Source organism: Lontra canadensis, unplaced genomic scaffold (assembly GCF_010015895.1).
Source record: "Lontra canadensis isolate GAN:19392208 unplaced genomic scaffold, GSC_riverotter_1.0 scaffold89, whole genome shotgun sequence".
NCBI lineage: Eukaryota > Metazoa > Chordata > Mammalia > Carnivora > Mustelidae > Lontra > Lontra canadensis.
This window is the reverse complement of record NW_022631083.1, coordinates 4,398,321-4,418,450: the sequence shown is the minus strand read 5'-3', so window position 1 is coordinate 4,418,450 and position 20,130 is coordinate 4,398,321. Positions and strand designations below refer to the sequence as shown.

Below are 20,130 nucleotides of genomic sequence, written 5' to 3'. Positions count from 1 at the left end.
AATTCCCCAGGTGATTTCAGTGTGCAGCCGGGCTCGAGAGCCAGCGACTTTGATTTTCTTGGCTAAAGGTTAAAAGCAGAAGTGATTGGCATCTCCGTCTGCCGTCGTTTCCACTGAGCAACATTTGCCGAGATAGAGCATGAAAGTGATCATTGCATTTTAGAAGGAGAAGACAAAAGACAATGTTACTTTTCTTCTCCTTGACCTAGAAGAGAAAATGAAATTACACTGCAGGCTGAGTCAGGAGGCTTTTTTTGGGGCTTCCCCAAAGGAGGTGGTATTCTGATTATTCATGTGAACTTCAAAGGCCAAAGGCCTTGTAGTGGGTGTGTCTGGCTGCCTGTGATCCAGAACCTGCGATAGCACATTCCTTCAGTGCTGCTGGCAGAAGACAGGGAGGCAGGCCGCCCAGAGGGACCGGGCCATCAGGAACAATGACTCAGGAACCGCAGGTGAGCCCTCTTACCTTCCCAGGTGTGCAGTGGGTCTGACTTGGCATTTTTGGTTCCAAAGAGTAGACAAGGGCGGCCATGCAAAGGGCGCTTTGCTGCCCTGAGTGCACGGCCTGAGAGCTCCCTTGGCCTTACTGGCATTTGTGACAGTGACCTTGCTGCATTAGTCATGTTGTCTTTGGTGTGTTTACGCTCTGCCTTCTCCACCGGCGAGGAGGGTTTTATTTTGTTTTGTTTTATGTAATTGCTGCTTTGGTGGAAGCCACCGCCAGGGAAGGTTCAGAGCCTTCCTGCGTGCCTCTGGGTCAGGCGTTCCCTCGTTCCCAGGCTGCCACAGGCGGGGGGGGAGGGGACTGCAGAGAACCCCACGTTGGTGTCCCATTGGCAGGAGCAGGCCATTTCGGTTTTGTGGGCATTCGGTAAGCCAGGCCCGAGAGCCCACACCACGTGGTCTGGACATACTTTCAGAAGAGCAAACCCAAAGCCAAGTCGGATCTGGCCAGAGCTGTTTGTTGGCTCGGGTTGGCCGGCACCCCTCTTGAAAGCTGCCAAACTCTTGCCTGAACATGGAACGAGAAGGCTGTGCTCGTGGCAAGAGGCCGGTCGCTATTTGCTTTGTTTCCATGAGAGACAGCAGCATTTTGAGGTTGGCAGGCCCAGAAAGGAGCAGGAAAACTCTGAAATGCCAGGAAAGGCCAGCCCAGCAGGTCCTGGAATAACCGTGGTGTTTGTCCCCATGCAGCAGTGAGAGGGCTTTCTGGGGGTGTTCTGAGCGTTGCAAGGAGACAGAGTTGGACTGAATTTTGAAACAACCCAATGGAGAATTTACTAATTGCCTCTTAAAAGTCCCTAATGTTTTAAATCTGGTAGCTCACCTAGAGAGGAACAGGTATCATTATGACCATTATGGTGGCTTCTTGGACCAGCTCTGGGCTTGTGTACTTTAAAAATTCCCGGTGGCCCCACCATTCAGATGCCTGTGTCTGCAGTAGGAAACATCCTGGCTGCACGTTTTCACAACTGAACCAGCCTTTCTCCACCCACGTGATCTGCCGGGTCTGAGGACTTGTGTTCGCAGGATGCTCGGAAAGGATAGGAAGCAGCAAGCAAATATGGCCTCGCGGCTGCTGTCAAGAGAAAAAAGGGGGGACCTTCATGCAGAGTCGGCTGAGTGGGGGCTGCATGCTCCCGAGAGCCCCTGAGGCACCGTACAGGCAAGCAGCCTTTCCCAGGGGACCCCAAGTCCTCTGGGGAGCACCTTTGTTTTGGGTTAGGCCTACTGCTTGGCGCAAAGAGTCTTTATTCCAGAGCTGTGTGCTTTCCAGAACACTTGGACGCACGCACATCCCCACCTTCTTGGTCCTCCATGCCTCACAGCTCACAGCTGCCAGCCTAGTGGGGTCGGAACCCGTGTCCCCAGAAGTCAGCCTCTGGAGGAGCAGCAGTGCCCCGCGGGTGAGGGACAGCGCGAGGTTCCGACCCACTGCCCGGACCCTGGCCCTTTCACCCTTCACTGGTGGGAGAGGAAGAGCGAGCCTTTCACCAGCTCCTCAAAAGTTGTAAAAGCAAACTCAGGACGGTTCCAGCCTCTGTCCATCAATTCGGCTTCTCTTGTGTCCTGTTCCGCACACGTCCGTTTCCTCTGGCTTCCAAATACTGACCTTCCCTGTCCCTTGTGCCTTCCTCGTTTGGGTGCCCTCCCCGTGGCTCCTGGCCACACAGTTCGTTCTCCCTCAGAGCCTGAAATCGGGCAGCAGGTGACACAGCAGAGCCAAGGAGCAGAGCCAAGGAGCAACCATTGCTGCCACTGGCGACAGGCTTCCTGCTGAATCTTAAAACACTACTACACAGCGGGGGGCGAAACCGCTTGCACTTAGTTCAAATGGGGAAAACCATGGATGAAACAGAGACGCAGGAAGAGTAAAACTATTCTTTGAGCTTAAATGACAAACCGGAAAATACAGTCGGGGAAGTATGAGAACAGGGTCCAATGTCGGCACAACCATGGATATCCGTGTAGACAGTTGCCTCTCATTACACTGGTAATGATACAGATCAATTTCAAACAGGTAAGGGGTAAACACTGGAAAGTCATCAGAATATATTTTTAAAAGGGCGTTTATCCCAGTTGTAAAAGGGAGATGATTATATTATTATTATTTTTTTTACAAATTTACAAAGAGATATAAAGGTACATCATCAGAAATAAGATGAATGCTTTATATATTAAAGCAAAAAACTTGCAGGAAAATATGGTTTTAAAAAGAAATATAGGGACATCCGGGTGGTTCAGCCAGTTAAGATGTTCCTTCAACTCAGGTCATGATCCCGGGGTTCTGGGATCGAGCCCCACATCAGGCTCCTTGCTCAGCGGGGAGTCTGCTTCTCCCTCTCCCTCCACCTGCCTCTCCCCCTGCTTGTGCTCTCTCTCTCAATCTGACAAATAAGTAAATAAAGTCTTAAAAAAAAAGGAAATATAAAAGAGCAATGGAAGATTTTTGAACTCACCAAAACACAAATAGATCATGGATACAATGTACATGTCAGTCGATCATTGAATTTCATTCAGCCAATGTTTATATAGATCACCACTAGATGCCCAAGACTCAGCAGTGACCAAGCCAGGACCGTGACCTTTGCCACCACATTGCTCACAAATTCTACCAGGCAGGAAGAGAAATGAGGAGTTAATTTACCCAGAAGCGGACCAAGGCAGTACATCATGGCATGAACACAGATACAACTTCATTGACAATTACAGAAATTCACATTAAAGCAACTCGAGAGTACTGACACAAGCCTGTGAAATGAGCAAAGATAAACATGAATGCTGAGTAAGACACTTGGCATGATGGTCGAGAAATGGGCACACCGATGCCTTTGCTGGCACAGTCTGTTCCATATGTGCAGAAAGTCACTGGCATCATGTGACAAAAGCCATAAAACTATTTCTCCCAGGGAACTGTTCTGAATGTGTATTTCCTTTCTGAGAGATACCTCTAGGACATAATTTGAAGGGGAAAAAAGAATTCCCACAAACATGGTCAAAACACTGCTATTCATAATAAGAAGAAATTAGGGGAGGGGCGCCTGGGTGGCTCAGTGGGTGAAGCGTCTGTCTTCAGCTCAGGTCATGAACGCAGGGTCCTAGGATCGAGCCCCATGTCGGGCTCTCTGCTCAGTGGGGATCGTGCTTCTCATTCGGCCTCTGCATTCCCCTGCTTGTGCTCTCTCTCTCTATATCTGTCGAATAAATAAATAAAATATTTAAAAGAAGAAGAGGAAACTAGGGGATGGAAACAGAAATGTCCAGCTGCAGGAAGAAACTGTACCATCCATGTTGTACCTTCAGAGTGGATGGCACATAGCCAGGATCAACCCTGCCTGTGTCCTCAGCACTCAGCACACCCCTGCTCCTTGACCAGGACACCCTTGAACTCTGAACCCCACACAACATCCTCAGGAAGCCTTCTTTGACCCACACGCCTGGTCGGATCCCCCTTATATCTCCCAGAGCTTCCTGTCCGTTTTATTTATAGCAATTAACAAAGTTGGAGGTTGTCTGGGTGACATTCTCATCTAATGTCAACTCTCCCATTTGAGAGGAAGCTTCTCAAAAGCAGGGGATTTAGCCAGGTTTGCTTACCCTGTGTTTGAACCCCCGACCCCGCCCCAGTATAGGGCTGGAACAGGATGATTAGCATGGATGGACAAATGGATGGTTGAAACTTTATATATGCAGTAAATCTCCCATTTACGTAAAACTTATGAGCTGACAAAGGACTGTGCCAATGACTTTAATCACCTACACAGTCCAATGAGGTAAAATTTTTGCCTTTATTTAAAAGTTGAGGAAACTGATGTTTCTCTCAATAGTATGCTAAGTAGTTTAGTTAACTGCAGACATTTTATTTCCTGCCCCCCCCTTTCTCAAATAGACGTTGGCAATATTAATTTGGAAGTAGTGATGGAATATTTCTTGTAAGCTTCCTATTTTTAAAAGGAATGACTGAAATACTACAGGGGGAAAAAGAAACATAGTGCTTTTTAAAAAAGATTTTATTTATTTATTTGACAGAGCGCGCGCAAGCGCACAAGCAGGGGGAGCAGTAGAGGGAGAGGGAGGAACAGGCTCCCCGCTGAGCAGGGAGCCCGATGCAGGACTGGATCCCAGGACCCCGGGATCATGACTTGAGCCGAAGGAAGACCCTTAACCGACTGAGCTACCCAGGCACCCTGTGATTTTTTTTTTTTTTTAAGGAAAAAAACCTATCTGTTTTTTAAAAATTTTAGTGAAGAAAAGGTGATCAGTTTTATTAAACACTTTTTGGCATTCAGATATTCTTAACTATAGAGACCAAACTGATGGTTACCAGAGGGGAGGTCGGTGGGGGGATGAGGGAAATCGGTGATGGGGATTCAGGAGGACATTTGTGTGATGAACACCGGGTGATATGTGGAGATCCTGAGTCACTATCTTGTACATCTGAAACTACTATAGCACCGTATGTTAGCTCCACTGAAATTTAGAGAAAATAATTAAAAACTCAAGAAAAACTTTGGGATACAATACTAAAAAAGAATTATATTGAATTAGGAGCCTCGCGGAGGGGTGAGTCTCTAGTTATTTTCCTTATTTGTCTTTTATACATTATTTTATTTTTCTCTTTTTATGTCACTTTGAGAATATTTGTAAGTAAATCTTGCATTTCAACATCGTTATTTGGTTTGTTATCAGCTGTGGCCAAGGACAACCCCTCCCATAACTTAAACATTGTTTTTACATTGTTCGTCAGATTGTCATTTCATTCTTAGATTATTAAAGTTACATTTAAGTCTTTTTTTCATTTAGTCAATTGTCAACTGTTATTTTTTTCAAAGACCCTTGAATTGGCTTTGTTTATCGACTTCCTTGTCTTGACTTCCCTCTGGTTTCTCTATGCTCGGTCTAATTGTTTTAACTTTCCTGTTTTCTTTCAGCTTGCTACTCTAAGCAGGGCGGGGTTGCTTTATTATGTCTCATTTTTTCTGTTTGTAACAGTGATCAGAGTTGTGCGTTGTCTTTTCCATTACTTGTAATACTTTTGTTGTTCTAAAAATATCTTCTGTTGTGACTTGGTTTTCCTCTCCTACACGAGCATGAACTAAAAGGTCATGTTTTCACGTTCAAAGGATTGGCCACCTTCTAATTCTGCTTCTCTCGTTGGTTCTGCCTCTAGTTTGCCTTTGTCCTCAAATAAGATAGAGCGGATGTTTGCCTCTCCCTGCACTTTTTCTTGCTCCCTTTCCATCTTTACTTTTCCTTCATACTCAGAATTTAATTAAAAATAATGTGCAAGTTCATATCTATTTGAACACAGGATTCATTCTCCTGCCCCCCCCCTTTGGTGAGCGCTCATTTTTATGACAGTGCATAACTCTTTAATTTCTCTATTCATTGCATCTTTGATCTATCGTAGTATGCCAGCATTTTTCTTGAATTTGCATTAGTTCTTCTTTTACCTTATATTGCCCTGGGTTGGAACGTAAAGATTTAACATGGTTATATTTTGGGGTTATGACCATTTGAGCATCTTGATTACTATCAAGGAGCCTTGGTTATTTCTCTGAATGCCTTCGATACTGTGTCTGCTTTTCCCCGGCCATGGAAAGGGAACATGTTGGTCGGGTAAGAAGGCACCAGAGCGTCAGGCACCTGAATCACCATCTTGGTTCTGCTACCTTTGAGCAAGTTGTCTCTTTGAGGTTCTATTTTATTTTCAAGATTTTTTTAAAAAATTTATTTGACAGAGAGAGAGATCACAAGTAGGTAGAGAGATAGGCAGAGAGGGAAGGGGAAGCAGACTCCCTGCTCAGCAGGGTTGCAGGGCTCGATCCCAGGACCCTGAGATCATGACCAGAGCCAAAGGCAGAGGCTTAACCCACTGAGCCACCCAGGTGCCTCTCTCTGAGGTTCTTCACCTCCTAGACCTTACAGGGTTACTGTGAGGGTGAGCTGAAAAAGTGGCCATGGAAGTCTGCATGTGCATTGCAAAGAGTCAGCGAGATGGTGTCATCATGAAATCACAGCTCAATTTCCCTACAGAGGGATTCCGATTCCCTACAGAAATTCCCTACAGTCTGACCTTGAGTGTGCCTTTGGAGGCAATAGACTGTTGCATGTTGACGGTTTAAAATGCCATCCTAGCTTTGGTTCTAAGTTATTTTTGTGCTTCTATTTCCCATTGATCTGGTTTCTATGGTAATATCTCCTTCTGTTTGTTCGCCTTAAATCATAGTGGCAGCTAACCACTACTAATTCTGATATTTACAGTATTTTGAGCAGATGTGCTTTTTCAGCGCTGATTACCCCTTTTTTCTCATTTGGTCATTCATTAACTAAATCATTGAATTCATCTTCTTCCCGAATCTGGGAGGAAGGCTGACCTCCCTCTTTCTCTTATCTCTCCCTTCCTTTACTCCCTATAATCATTCTCCGGTCATTTTTGAAGCTCTCCTTTACACTATGGAGACTTCACAGGCTTTTTGGTTGAATGACCTATCTTACTGTTCTTTTCCTACCTGTTCACTATATTTCTAATCTACTTGTCTCAACAGGCATCCTTTTGGCCTTTAAGAATCTGTTCCTTTCGTTTCCTTTCTTTAATGCGTGGGCCTCTGTCCATGGAATGTTCTGGGTTCTCAGGTCTTGACTTCTCCCATCTTTATTTGACTTGTTACCATCTGTATCAGTGCTATAGTAACAAAGTAACAAAAATCGGTTGGCTTAAAATAACAGAGATTTACTGTCTCAAGTTCTGGAGGCTAGAAGTCTGACATCAAGGTGGCAGTAGCAGCAAGCTTCTCTTCCCTCTGAGCTCCATGAAAGGGAGCTCCTTTCCCTAGCTTCCGGTGGTGGCAGGCTGTTCTTGGCGTTCTTGGGTCGTAGACACATGACTCCACCCACATGCTGTCTTGTCATTGCACATCTTCACATCATCCTGTCTCTGCACTTACCTGCCTTTGTGACCAAATTTCCCCTCTTTATAAGGACACCAGTCATATTACTTGGGAACCTACCTTAATGACCTCATTTTAACTTTATCTCTCCAAAGACTCTCTGTCCAATGAGGGCCACATTCAGAGGTACTGGGGGTTAGGGCTTCAACATATCTTTTATGCGGAACACAATTCAGCCCATAACACCATCCTTGTGGCCACTGCTCCATTGCCCATGGCCTGGGTCCCCTGGTCACGGTCACCTCCCATGCATGGGTGGATGTCCGATCTCCTGCTTGTCCTTACATCCTGAATGTCCCATCTCTTCTTGAGAGCCTTTCCCTGCCAGAGCACAAAGACTTGAGCGGCAGGTGTTTTGAAGTGTCACACCAAGGGATTCCCCTCAGGGGGCAAGGAGGCGCCGTCAGTCGGGTGTTGTCCATTGTAGCCCTCACCTGCACAAGGAGGCTGGGACAGAGCACTATCTCCAATGTGCCAATCCTTTATCTAGCCAAATCCCTGTCCTCCCTGACCTCCTCGGACAGTCGGGGTTCCCGGAGAACATTTGCAGTTGTCTTCATTTGCGGGGTTTCTTTTGACTTGTTCTTCAGGCTCTTTGCCAAGTTCATTCTATTTCAATTAGATCTGTGGGTTCTGCCGTGTCTCCAGCCATCTGGGTGCTCTGACTGCTGCTTCCCACGTCAGAAAGTGGCTCTTGGCTCTCTGGCTGGCCCAGCGAGGAGAAGACACCCTCTGTCCTCATCCCAGGAATTTTTGTTTAACCACCAAAAGGGAGGCTTGGGTTTTATGTTGCCAAGGATTCACAGATACATTTTATTTATTTATTTATTTATTTTAAGATTTTATTTATCTGACAGACAGAGATCACAAGCAGGCAGAGAGGCAGGCAGAGAGAGAGGAGGAAGCAGGCTCCCCGCTGAGCAGAGAGCCCGATGCGGGGCTCGATCCCAGGACCCTGAGATCATGACCTGAGCCGAGGGCAGAAGCTTTAACCCACTGCGCCACCCAGGCGCCCCTCACGAATACATATTAGAAGATTCTGTCTCCCCCATCCCCTTTGAACATGTGTGTCTTGATGGAATGGACTGATTTTATAAGCTGCCTTTTCGTGTCATGCCCTCGCGTCCTGGAGCTTGAATTGGTCCCCTCACGGGATTTACAGCCTCAAGGAGGGAAGGTTCTTACAGAGTTAGCCATGGGCCAAGGTCAAACACAGACCAACTGATAGGAACCATGAAGTGGCAACACAGAGAAGACTGAGTTCCGCTCTGCCGGGCTCTGTAGAGACCGGGAGTCGGTGAAACTGACTCTCCACTCTGGTGAGGCTACTCCCCACCTAACCAGTGGCAGAGGCACACAGCTCCCTACCAACCCCCAACTGTCAAGGTCAAAATCCAGGCTGAAAGCATCGTAGACCCTAGCTCTTCGCTTACCAATCATCTTTCTCCGATCAGTGAGGGTTGCGCTGATGTAAAAGCAAACATAAGTGATATAATTGTGGCGTTCCGGCTCTTCCGCTGTGATGGTTTAGGTCCAGTGGCTTCAAGAAAGTTTGTGTCAAGTCCGGTAATCGCCGTTCCCTCCCCCACCGGATTGCAGCCCCCATCGCAAGACAAGGAGGTCTTTGGTACACAGAAGCACCCCAAGTGTCACTCTGTGCTGAGCCATGCCCTTCCATACATCTAGGCGTTCCCTGATTCGGTCCTAATGGTTACCACAGCCTCGGGAAGCATGTGTCTAGGTCAGCCCCTGTGCCTTCTGGAAGAGCAGTACTTCCTTCTCTGTTGCCCGACATTCAGAGGGCTCGTGCTTGAGGACAAACATGAGTGTGTTTCCGTCTGTTTGCTCCAGAGCGGGAGTGGGGGGTGCCTTAGCCACAGCACTGGTGAATGGGGGCGGGGGGGTGGAGGGGTCCTCCACATCCAGCTGTCTTTGATTTTGCAATTCGGCGTGCATGGCTTTCATTATGCAAGCACTTGGCTTCTGTCCCTCGGAAACTTGTTTATTGTGATCCTTCCCCCGGCTAAACACAAATAAGTAACAAGGGCTTCGTGGCTCGCCCTGCTTGGTTTCCACGTCAAGTGTCCTGTCATCTGCTGAACTGTGCGCCTGTTGACTTCCCTTCTGCCGCTTTGTAAACACTCAGACACCCTGTCATGTCTGGGCACCAACAGGAAAATCACTTTTGTCAATGAAAATTTTCAAACTAACCCAAGACGAGGTAGAAATCTCACACACATTTTTTTTTTCAACCGCCAAGCCCAGAAGTCCTTTCCCAAGGATGTCTAGACTCCGAGTGTATTGTTCTGTGTTCAGACTTCTGCTTTTGACTCATTCTTCTGGGGCGTGAGTTTAACAGATTTCCACCCTGCAGAACCTCTGGTTGGGGGGTGGGTAAGACCTAGAAAGAACTCTCAATTTTAGGAAATGGCGACATCTGCTTCCTCCACTTCCCTGTGTCTGGCGAATTCAGCGGCGCGCACAGCCACTCTCCTTTTCTCCATGATTTTCTTCTGCTAGAACAGTGCCCTCCAAATGAAGCAAGATGGCATCGCCATGACATAGACCCTCGTGGGAGACGAGGAGGCAGTCCAGGCACCCAAGCTTGCAGGATTGGCAGGATTTAGACAGGAGGCAGAAGGGCTGTGAATTCCAGGGGAGACAACCCAGAGCAGGGTGCAGAGCCAATGCAGGGACAGACCTGGGTGTGAAAGCAGAGGCCAGCCAGGCCTGCAGAAGCTCGGACCCTCGAGAGACCTCATGACACCCCCCGTCAAAACGAGGCTGGTTTTCAGGAATAGCTCTCTTAGCTCCAGGCCCACCTGCCTTGTGCTTCCCGCAGTGTCCAAGCATTGCCAAACCACACACATTCCCGGGGGAGGGTCGGCAGCTCCCCAGCCAGCCCCCCTGGCAGATGGGCCGGTCAGTTACTGACGGTGAGGCTACACTCCCTGGGCCCCCAAAGCCTACCTGAGAATCTCAGCGTCGGGTCCGCATTCTGAGGCCTGTGTTTCCTTCATGAACAGGCAGTTTCTGTGTTTCATTGACATTTTTTCCTTGGCCTTGACTCCTCTGCTCTTGGGAGCACACCCATCCCCCAGTCACTTCTACCTACAATGAATTAACTCCGCAAGCCCTCTGCCAGCGGGGACGCAGAGGGCAAGCAGAGGGCAGGGAGGAGACGGTGAGGCAGACAGCTGGAAAGTGGCTGGGGAGACTGGCGGTGTGGGGGCTCCCCAGGGAAGGAATTCAGGGGCCCTGCTGCAGGCAGCCTAGGTGGGGGAGGTGGGGAAAGGCTGAGGGTTGTGACATTTTCGGGCGATCGATTAGGTTGGAGTTGTGAATGGATGAATCGAGGTTCTCAGTGGTTGGATTCTGGGCCAGTGCACAAGCATTTATTTAGTGTCTGCTGCATGCGGGGCACACTGCTGACCACCTGAGACTGTCGGTCAAGGCTCTGTGCAGCAGGTTCCCGTGGGCTGGGCTCTGGCCTGCCTCCTGGGGCACAGGGGATGAGCCCCAAGCCTGCGTTAATGCGGAGCATAATCAGCAGGTGGGATCCTATACGGGGAGACGAGCCAGACAGAGCCCAAGAAGGTGTCCACGTCTGCTACAACTTGCCGAGGACCCACGTAGAGCTAGGCAGGCAGACGCTGGGCTCGGGGTTCCTGAGGTCGAGTGCCTGCTCTTAATGGGATTATAGGCTGCAGCTCAGGGTTCCCAGAACATGACAGAAATGCAAGAGGGAGACCGCAATCGGGCTCATTTCCGGTTTGTTAGGATTTTTGATGGTCCTGTCATTTGATTTATAAGACTTTCCGTAGACATCTAAGATGTGTCTTAAAAATCAAAATCAAAACCGGCCTCCTTTTCAGTTTCCTTTTGGCTGCCAGGTCAGTCTAAGACAGATCCCCTTGGTGTTGAATGATCAGAAATGGGCACACAGGGTGAGTGGAGAGTCAGACTGTGATCTGGGCCTCTTGGCTTTGTGCCCAGCTCTCTAGTCCTGGGCCCAGGATCAGTGTGTGTCTCCAAGGACCCAGGAAGAGGAGGCCACCAGGCCCTTGGAGGGCCTTCCTTGACTGGGTATTGCAAAGCCTGGAACCTTCCTCTCAGCCCGCCCCTGGGTCAGCCGTCATGCTGATCCCAAAGCTCCCTCCAGGGGAACACTGTCCTTCTCAGCACACAAGCCAGGGACAATCCTGGGTCCAGAAGTGACCTAGACATCATCTGGCCCCAACCACTTCTTTAACAAATGAAAACCAACAATAACCAGACCAAGGGTGATGCAATTACGAATTATAGAAAGATTAAGAAGAAGCCTATGTGTCTGGATTTGAACTTCAGGCATCAGGATTCACTCCTGTGGAATACAGAGCTGTGTCGGATCCGCTGAGAAGCAGCGACACCCCAGCAGCAGTGGGCACACCTAGCACCCAGATACTAGTTTCTAAATACCATTTTCTGCTCAAGGGAATCAGGGCAGATTCTGGGGCTGGGGCTTGGAAAGCAACAGAAACGGGGGTGTCCGATGTTGCCAGCAAGTAAGGAAATATCCCAAACAGGTAGGAATATGTCACAGGAACACAGGAGTCCCCTTGATGGGACTCCCACTGGCCAAACTGGGGGTGACTAGAGTGGCAAAAGACATAATGATAATAATAATTGTAACACTTAGAATAAAGAAAGAATCCATGACTCCATAGTGATACTTAAAAGGAGCAGGGAGCCCCCCTTCTGTATAGAAGAATGCCAGGTAACAAATGCAGAAGGAATGGTAGTTTTAGGAAAATCACTGCTTTGTAACCATCAACGTACTGACTGAGCTAGGCTAGGCTCAACAATGGCCACTGAAACCACTGGGTGAAATGATGTAGGAACGCAAGACAGAATTTCACTCAGAATATCACTCTACCCGTGCTTACGAATCACAGAGTAAAATGCACCTTTACAAAGGGAGGGGCGGGCGTCCGGCGGACACTACCTTTAACAAGGGAGTGGACTTATCATCAGTAGCAGAACAAGCTGACAGCAGGTGACCTATGGTGACGTTCTGTTGAGAGGACTCAGGGTTGTCTGAGATACTTGCCAAAAATGCTTCCCTTGAATCTGAATACGAGGGGAAACAACTGAGTAAATTCAGATTCTTGGGTAGTCTACGAGGCCGCTGGAATGACTTGAAAAACTGCATTGCCAGTGTTGAAAAAGAAATAAGAAGCCACAAAGACTCGGGGCACCTTGGTGGCTCGGTGGGTTAAGCCTCTGCCTTCGGCTCAGGTCATGATCTCAGGGTCCTGGGATCGAGCCAACATCGGGCTCTCTGCTCAGCGGGGAGCCTGCTTTCCCCTCTCTCTCTGCCTGTCTCTCTGCCTACTTGTGATCTCTCTCCCTGCCAAATAAATAAATAAAATCTTTAAGAAGCCGCGAGGACTCTTCTAGGTTAAAGTAGAGGGACATGCAATGTGTGCTTCTGGATGGGATCCTGAATCAGGACACAAAATAGTCATAAAAGACCATTTGGGATAACTGGGACTATGTGGACATGGACGATGGATTTGATAATATTGTATTGATTTCATTTCTCTCTCTCTTTTTTTTTAAGATTTTATTTATTTGACAGAGAGAGAGAGATACAGGGGGTACAGCTAGTTAAGCATCTGAGCCTTGGTTTTGGCTCAGGTCATGATCTCATAGGTCACGGGATCGAGCCCTGTGCGGGCTCCATGCTCAGCATGGACTCTGCTTGGGACTCTCTCCCTCTGCCCCTCCCCCTCTAAAACAAGTAAATCTAAAAAAAAAAAAAAAAAGTACAGTGTGTGTGGAGGAAAAAGAGAGAAAGCAAATGTGATGTCACGTTAACAGTGGAATCCAAATGAAGGTTATTTCATGCATATTCACAAAGCTCAGCTCTTCCGCAGTTCTGAAATTTTTCATTAAAAAAGTGTGGGGAAAACCGTAATGACGAGGGAAGCAGCAGTAGAGTGACCTTGTCTTTTAAAAAAAAAATCAGCGGAGGCTAAAACTTCATTCTCTTGACCCCAAATCCAACAGAGCCTCACCTGTCCGTCTCCATCCAGATGAATGGGGAGACAAGACAGAGTCCTTCACCTCCTGGGTCCAAGACCGGACTTTGGAGAGGGTGTTCCAGACCCACGCATTCCAATCCGGGCAGCGTTGCTAAGGAGATAAAGACCGGGCACACATCGCCATCTAGTGGCCACATAAGGAAGCGTGTCTGCTACTGCCTATTCTGAACCCAAACTTAACCCAGGTTACTGGTCTCCTGGCTCCGCCCTTCCCTCCCCCCCACAGGCCCCTGGCTTGGTTGTTACATTTTCCCTTTGGCCAAGCACTGATCTTTTGTTTCATATGGACTTCCAGTTGCTTTGGAGAAACAAGCCAAAAAGCTGATTTCCTGCCCCCAGAAACCGAATTGAGACCCAATCCTTTGAGAATACAGAAAAAAGAGAAAAACCCTGCTCATGTGTATTTAACCACCACACCCCAGCAAACCACTGGCCTTTCTGACTCCCTCTTGTGGAAATAAACGAAGGCCAACCAAATGAGAAAAGCAAAGGCAATTTATTCCAAGTTTGCTGTAGCAAGGGAGTCAGCTACCCTCTCCTGCGTTTTGGCAGAGCTGTGGGAACGCTTTCTGGTGGGAGAAAAGGGAAGCCTCAGGTGTGCCCCCCACCCTGGGGGGCCGTCAATGGGGAAGCTGGAGACAGCTCACGAGAAGGGAGGTTGTCCTGTGTGATTGGTTGGGGGAGCACTTTGGCTTCCTCTGGCTCATTTAAGTGGGACGTGGGGACAAAGACTGGGGAATCTGCTTGTGATTAATCAACTCCTGGCCCTTTGGGGCTGATTGTTACAGAAGTTACTGGATCGGTGCTAGCCATGGTGGTGTGGCTCCCTACAAGTCTGGCTCAGAGCAGGCTGGCTTCCTGGGCTCGTTATTGTAGAAAAGGGGGTTAGTTTCCCAGGCAGGTTGCCACACGTGGCGTGTCAAAGTTCTGTTTTTTATATATGGCCTGGCCATTGTCTGTGTATTTGGTCCTTCTCACCCTGGAAGCAGCCCATCCACAAGCTCCCAGTGTGGGCTCTGCCGTATTGCAGGGGGCAGCCCCCCTAAGGGGGGTCGGGAGACCCAGGTTGGGTCTTCTGTCTTCTTCTCCAGTCTGGGGGAAACCCCTCCAAGCATGGGTGGCTCTGTACAAAACAGGTGTCATTCCCGCGGATTCCAGCCCTGGAAGAGGGAACATTCATGGACCCCCCCCACCCCCACAAATGGGTTCCCCCTAGAGGCTGGAGAGTTGGGGGGCAAAGTTTTGCAGAGGTCACTTGTGAGATGCAGATGCGGATGGAAATAGGTTAACCCCCCCACACACAGTGCCAGCCACAAGGTGGCCAAGGTCCTGACACCCTGGGACTCCAGCTGAGATGAACAGAAACAGGCAGACTCACAGTCGAATAAATCATTGCTCTATTCTAAGGCGACACTGGCCCCTGGGCTTCCCGCCCGAGGGCGCTTTTCCCCTTTCTCCAAACCCAGGCTCTCCGTGTGAAGTGGGCCCACCTCAAGCTGCCCTGGGTAGATCTCGACTGGCTCATAGACATCTCCTGCCAGATCACGGAGCTGGACCTTTCTGCCAACTGCCTGGCTTCCCTCCCCTCCGTCATCCCCTGGGGACTCATCAACCTCCGGAAGCTGAACCTCTCCAAGAACCACCTGGGGGAGCTGCCTGCCGTGCAGTCATCGGACGAAATCATCTGCTCCAGGTGGGCACCCGCCCCCTCGCAGGCCCCTCGGGGTGTGCACGGGGACCTCCGAACCCAGCACGAGCCCCCGCTCCTCCCAGTCCTCCTGCTAAGTACTCCTGAATCAGAGTTTGTGGTTGGAAATCCAGTTCTCCGTAAAAGGAGGGGAATTCTGCTGCCCTTACACAGTTCCGAGGAATATGGTCCCCCCTCCTTTCAAGGGGGATGCAGAGACGTCTGGGGGGGACGGTTTGTCGCTGCCCAACCTTATACTGTGCATGGTGGCCGTGCCTGCTGCTCACCCGAGATGTCCCCTCTTGGTCCTGCAGACGGAAATCCAAGGAGGCTGGACGTCGCCTGCCTGGGGGACACAGTGAGGCCCAGGGAGTCCGTTTTTATTTGACCTCCCAGGGACAGTGGAAAGGGCCTCCCAGAAAGAGTTACCCCGAAAACGCTCTGTCAGCGGGTGGATGGCGTGGGCAGCTCCTAGTTTCCTTTCTTGGGAGGCCTTGGGAGGAAGCCTGAGCGTGGCCCCTGGAGCTCCATGAGAAGAGGAAGGGCCTTACCTTTGCTGACGGGCGGCGATCCTCACTCTGTAAGGATCTGAGCCAAGTTCAAAAGCTAAGGCTTCACTTAGAGTGAGCTAAGAGAGAATGCTGCACAGGGCACAGGGTCAGGAAGCAAGCCACAGGGAAGCCACACAAACATTTCAAGAACAAGGGCCTTCTGAGTGGGGGTCCTCAGCCAGGGCAAGCCGTGGGGGTCCAGGTGGCGAAACACAGCCCTCTGGCCTTCCAGCAGCTTCGAGGGTACCAGCTGACTTTGCTATCATCTCCTGAGAAAGGTTCGTATCCCTACTGGTCAGTGAGACCAGGGCCCACCAAAGACATGTGTGATTTTCTTCGTCTCTGCGGGATGTGGTAACAGTTAATGGGATGGAAAGAAGGTCTACCACGACACTTTCAATGCACGCTCTTTAGCACTGCACGAGGGGAAATACAGAGAAACATGTTGCAGGGATGCCTTTCCTCTTTCTTCTGATGCCCTGACTGCCTCCCTCCCCAACCACAGGCTCCTCGAGATTGACATTTCCAGCAACAAATTACCGTACCTCCCGCCGGGATTCCTGCACCTCTCCAAACTCCAAAAACTGACAGCTTCCAAAAACTACTTAGAGAAACTGTTTGAAGAAGAAGGTGGTACGTTGTATCATCGGCACCCTGACCTCAGTCGTCGTTTTGCTCTTGACCGCCGTCTTCTCACCGCGTTACGATTTTCTTTCTCCCCAGCCACTAACTGGATCGGTTTGCGGAAGCTGCAGGAACTCGATATTTCTGACAATAAATTGACAGAACTCCCTGCACTTTTCCTCCACTGCTTCAAGTCCCTCAGTTTTCTGAACGTCTCCAGAAATAACCTGAAGGTGTTCCCGGATGCCTGGGCCTGCCCTTTGGTGAGTATTGTACCGGAAATCAGGAAAGGCCGGTCAAGCCAGCATCTCACGTGCACCGGAGCTCCGGTCAGGGCTCTGTCTCACTTCCTCCTCTTGGTGACCAGGTTGGGTAGCAGCACTGCTGTTCCCTTGTTACCACTCAGAGGTGTCACTGGGCATTGAGCCCCTGAGTGTCTTAGGCGACTCACCTGAAAGCCAGCCCTGCCTCCTCTCCTCCCTCCACCCCGGGCCCAGCTCCCAGCTCCAGATTCCTGCCATAACCTCCATAACTTTCCACCGTTACAGCCTGCCCATCTGGCATAGGAGGAGTTCTGCCCCAAAGCGGCGGGGGGTGGGGGGGCGTTGTGTGGTTCCTTTCCACGAGCTGTGAAATAAGAACAAAGAAGAGAAGAAGAAATAATTCGCCTCCACCTCCCTGCCAATTAAATAGTGTTTTTGTTTCTGGGGATGTTTGCTTGTTAAAACAGATGGGCCGGCATAAAGAATATTTATGTGTTATTGCTGTTGGTTTCAAACCAAGAAACTCTCCATCGCTCGCATGCGCTTTCTGGCTTCAACAGATGTGTGTGGGAAACCCGCTCGTCCCTAGAGCTTGATCCTGAATGATGCCGTTATTTCCAAGGACAATGGGCCAGATGTTCTGGAATGAAGGGACAGGAGCAGGAGCCACCTTGGTCTCCCTCAGGAAACCGTTCCTGTCCCTTCCTTGGAGCAAGGACAGGAACACGGGACATGACAGTTTGTAGCCTCGTAACTGTGTTGTGTTTATGACAGAGCCTTAGCTGTCGAGTTCTGATTTTCAAGTCAGTTTTGGAAAAGGTCTTTCACTGCACTTCAAAAGCAAATTAATATCTCCTTCTCTTTCTTGTCAAACTCCTAGAAATGTTGTAAAGCATCCAGAAATGCCCTGGAATCTCTACCGGACAAGATGGCTGTCTTCTGGAAAAACCACCTGCGGGATGTGGATTTCTCAGAAAATGCTCTCAAGGAAGTTCCCCTGGGGCTTTTCCAGCTTGACGTAAGCCTCATGGCCCTCTCTTTCTCATTGTTGGCTTTTGTGAGGAAATCAGTCCACGTCGCAGTACAATCTGTTGGCTTCTCCTGAGCTGCTGAGACAAAAAAAAAAAAAAAAAAAAAGAAAGAAAAAAGAAAAAAGGTTCAACTCTCAAAATTGTGCGTGTTTATGAGCACAGATTGGGAGGAAGTGAGCAGCATGAAAACAGCTCTGTGAGGGGAAGGGAGAGCATAGGTTTTCATCCTCTAGGACTCTTCGTTGTTGAAACGCATGAGCATAGCTCCGCAGCCCTGTCTGGCCTTCTCCGGTCTTCACCGGCCTCTGTCTTTTGGGGCCCCCGGGTGCCCACCCCTCCCCCACCCCCTCAAGACCTACCGGTGTGCAAAGCTGAGGGAGCACCGTGGGGCAGGAGCTTCTTGCCCACCTCCCTCCCCAGAGGTGGCAGAACTGGAATTCCTGGGGCTCAGAATCTTCCTTGGCTGTGAGCTCAAGAAAGTGCCTTTTTCCAGACCCCCAAGTCCCCCCCAACCCATCCACCTGGGGCTGCTTTCCTGTCTTAGGTGCTTTGCTGATCCGTCTGTTTTCCCCACTCGGACGGGAGCCCCTGAAGGCGAGCATAGCTCCTGTTCATCTCTTGGCACCCAGGGCCGCCCCGGCTCAGGGCCTGACCAAGCGTTGGCTGAAGGCACCCGAGCACACCTCGGCCCCCCGTCCTGTCATGCCAGCCTCATGGGCCCCCACAGGTTCTCGTGCAGGAAGAAGCACAGCTTCCCCTCGTGTTCAGGGACCCCTAAAGGGCCAGGAAGGTACCTTCCATCTGTGTGTTCTCAGGAAGCAGGGCCATTGAGTCTCAGGCCCCGAGGCGTGCACACATCAAGTGGGGCCCTGGTAGGTGAGGGCATAGGTCACTGCTACCCTCAGAGGCCCCCCTGGCCATGAGTTGAGTCCCCTGCTCTGGGTCGGTTTCCTCATTTCACACCAGCCATGTGCTGACCGGGTTTTCTGGTTTCCACTGAGGCCAGAAGCAGGAGATCCTGAGGGAAAGAACATTGCCCAGGACTTTACCACTCGGCCCTGTGGGACCTTGTGTTTGCTCATGGGTCTCCCCCTTCGAATGGGGGTGCTGGGAGGCCCTGCACGACCCCAGGGTTCTGGGGCCTGGCGCGTGCACAGCCCTATGAGACATTCGGTGACAAACTGGTTGTGACGGTGGGGAAGACCTGGACCCCCCCTTGACAGGGGAGAGGCGAGGGCATGGGTAAGGAGTACAAAGTGGTGGGGGAATCCATTCGCACTCCTGAGCCACGGCCACCGAGGACAGGAGAGTCCGTGTCCCTAGGGAAGGTGTTGAGAAAGGTTGCAGGGTGCCCCCTATGCGCCCACTAAGGTAAAATATGTGACAAGTCCAAGGATGGAGCTTGTCCCCCGCAGTCCCTGGTGGGCAGACAGAGGGCCAGTGGCCAGGGAGTCAGCAGGGGGCACCAGGCCAGCAGGGGACACTGGGTGTCCCCGCCACCCTCCCCTGCCCAGGGCATCACCTGAGGAGGTTACGGGAGGCAGGGGCGCCCCACAGTGTGCTGCAGTCCCTCCCCCGTGTGATGCCTCGGCCCCCAGGACCCTCAGCATCGGCCGCTGCTCCCCGGACAGGCCCGTGCATAATTGTCACTCTTCAGAGGGCCCAACACTGAGATGTACTTGTCCTCCTTTCATTCTGGAATAACTGCCTCGAATTGATCGGGAGGGAAGGATTGTGTACAGATGGTCCTGTTTGCTGCGTTGGGTATAATCTCGCGAGTTCTAAAAGGCTCTTGAGCCTGATGCTGTTGGAATCTTCACGAAGGCGAATCAGTTGTCATCGTTTTGCTGCATTGTCTCAGGGAGCTGACCCTTCTCCCTATGGTGTTTGATGGTGTCTCTGCGTCTCCCTCTCCCTCCCTCTCTCTCTCTCTCTCTCCAGGCCCTCATGTTCCTGAGGTTACAGGGAAACCAGCTCGTGGCACTGCCGCCTCAAGAGAAGTGGACCTGCAGGCAACTCAAAACCCTGGATCTTTCCAGAAACCAATTTGGCAAGTAAGCATGGAGGCTCTGGCAAGTTCCAGAATGCGTGTGTGACCTCAGTCCGGCAGCCCCGTGGGCCGGTGTCTCTGTCGGTTTGTCAGGGCGACTATCAACAGAGCACCGCAGGCCCGGGAGGAGCAGGGGGACTTCAAGAGGAGACATTTATTCCCCCTGCATGCCCGGAGGCGGGAAATCCGAGGTTAAGGTGACAGCATGGCTGGTTTCCTCTGAGGCCTCTCCCTTGGGCTTGCATAGAACTGGCTTTTCCCCGTGTCTCCCGTGGTTTTCCCGCTGTGCATGCCTGTGTCCAAATCTCTTCTTAGAAGGACACTAGTCAGACTGGCTTAGAGCCCACTCACATGGCCTCATTTTAACTTGTTTACCTCTTTAAAGAC

At 50.3% G+C, this 20,130-nt stretch overlaps 1 protein-coding gene across 4 annotated transcripts in view; it reads left to right on the top strand.

The window, feature by feature from the left end:
* The window catches only part of LRRK1 (leucine rich repeat kinase 1), a 121,082-nt gene that overhangs the window by 56,241 nt on the left and 44,711 nt on the right, over positions 1 to 20,130 (top strand). For 3 of the 4 annotated variants that reach the window (XM_032835992.1, XM_032835993.1, XM_032835994.1), the window contains 5 exons: positions 15,004 to 15,230; positions 16,281 to 16,408; positions 16,499 to 16,662; positions 17,543 to 17,680; positions 19,635 to 19,747. In XM_032835992.1, the coding sequence (XP_032691883.1) occupies positions 15,004 to 15,230; positions 16,281 to 16,408; positions 16,499 to 16,662; positions 17,543 to 17,680; positions 19,635 to 19,747 (770 nt within the window). Of the gene's footprint in view, positions 1 to 14,975; positions 15,231 to 16,280; positions 16,409 to 16,498; positions 16,663 to 17,542; positions 17,681 to 19,634; positions 19,748 to 20,130 lie in introns of all 4 variants that reach the window. The other variant, XM_032835995.1, reaches the window with a different exon arrangement.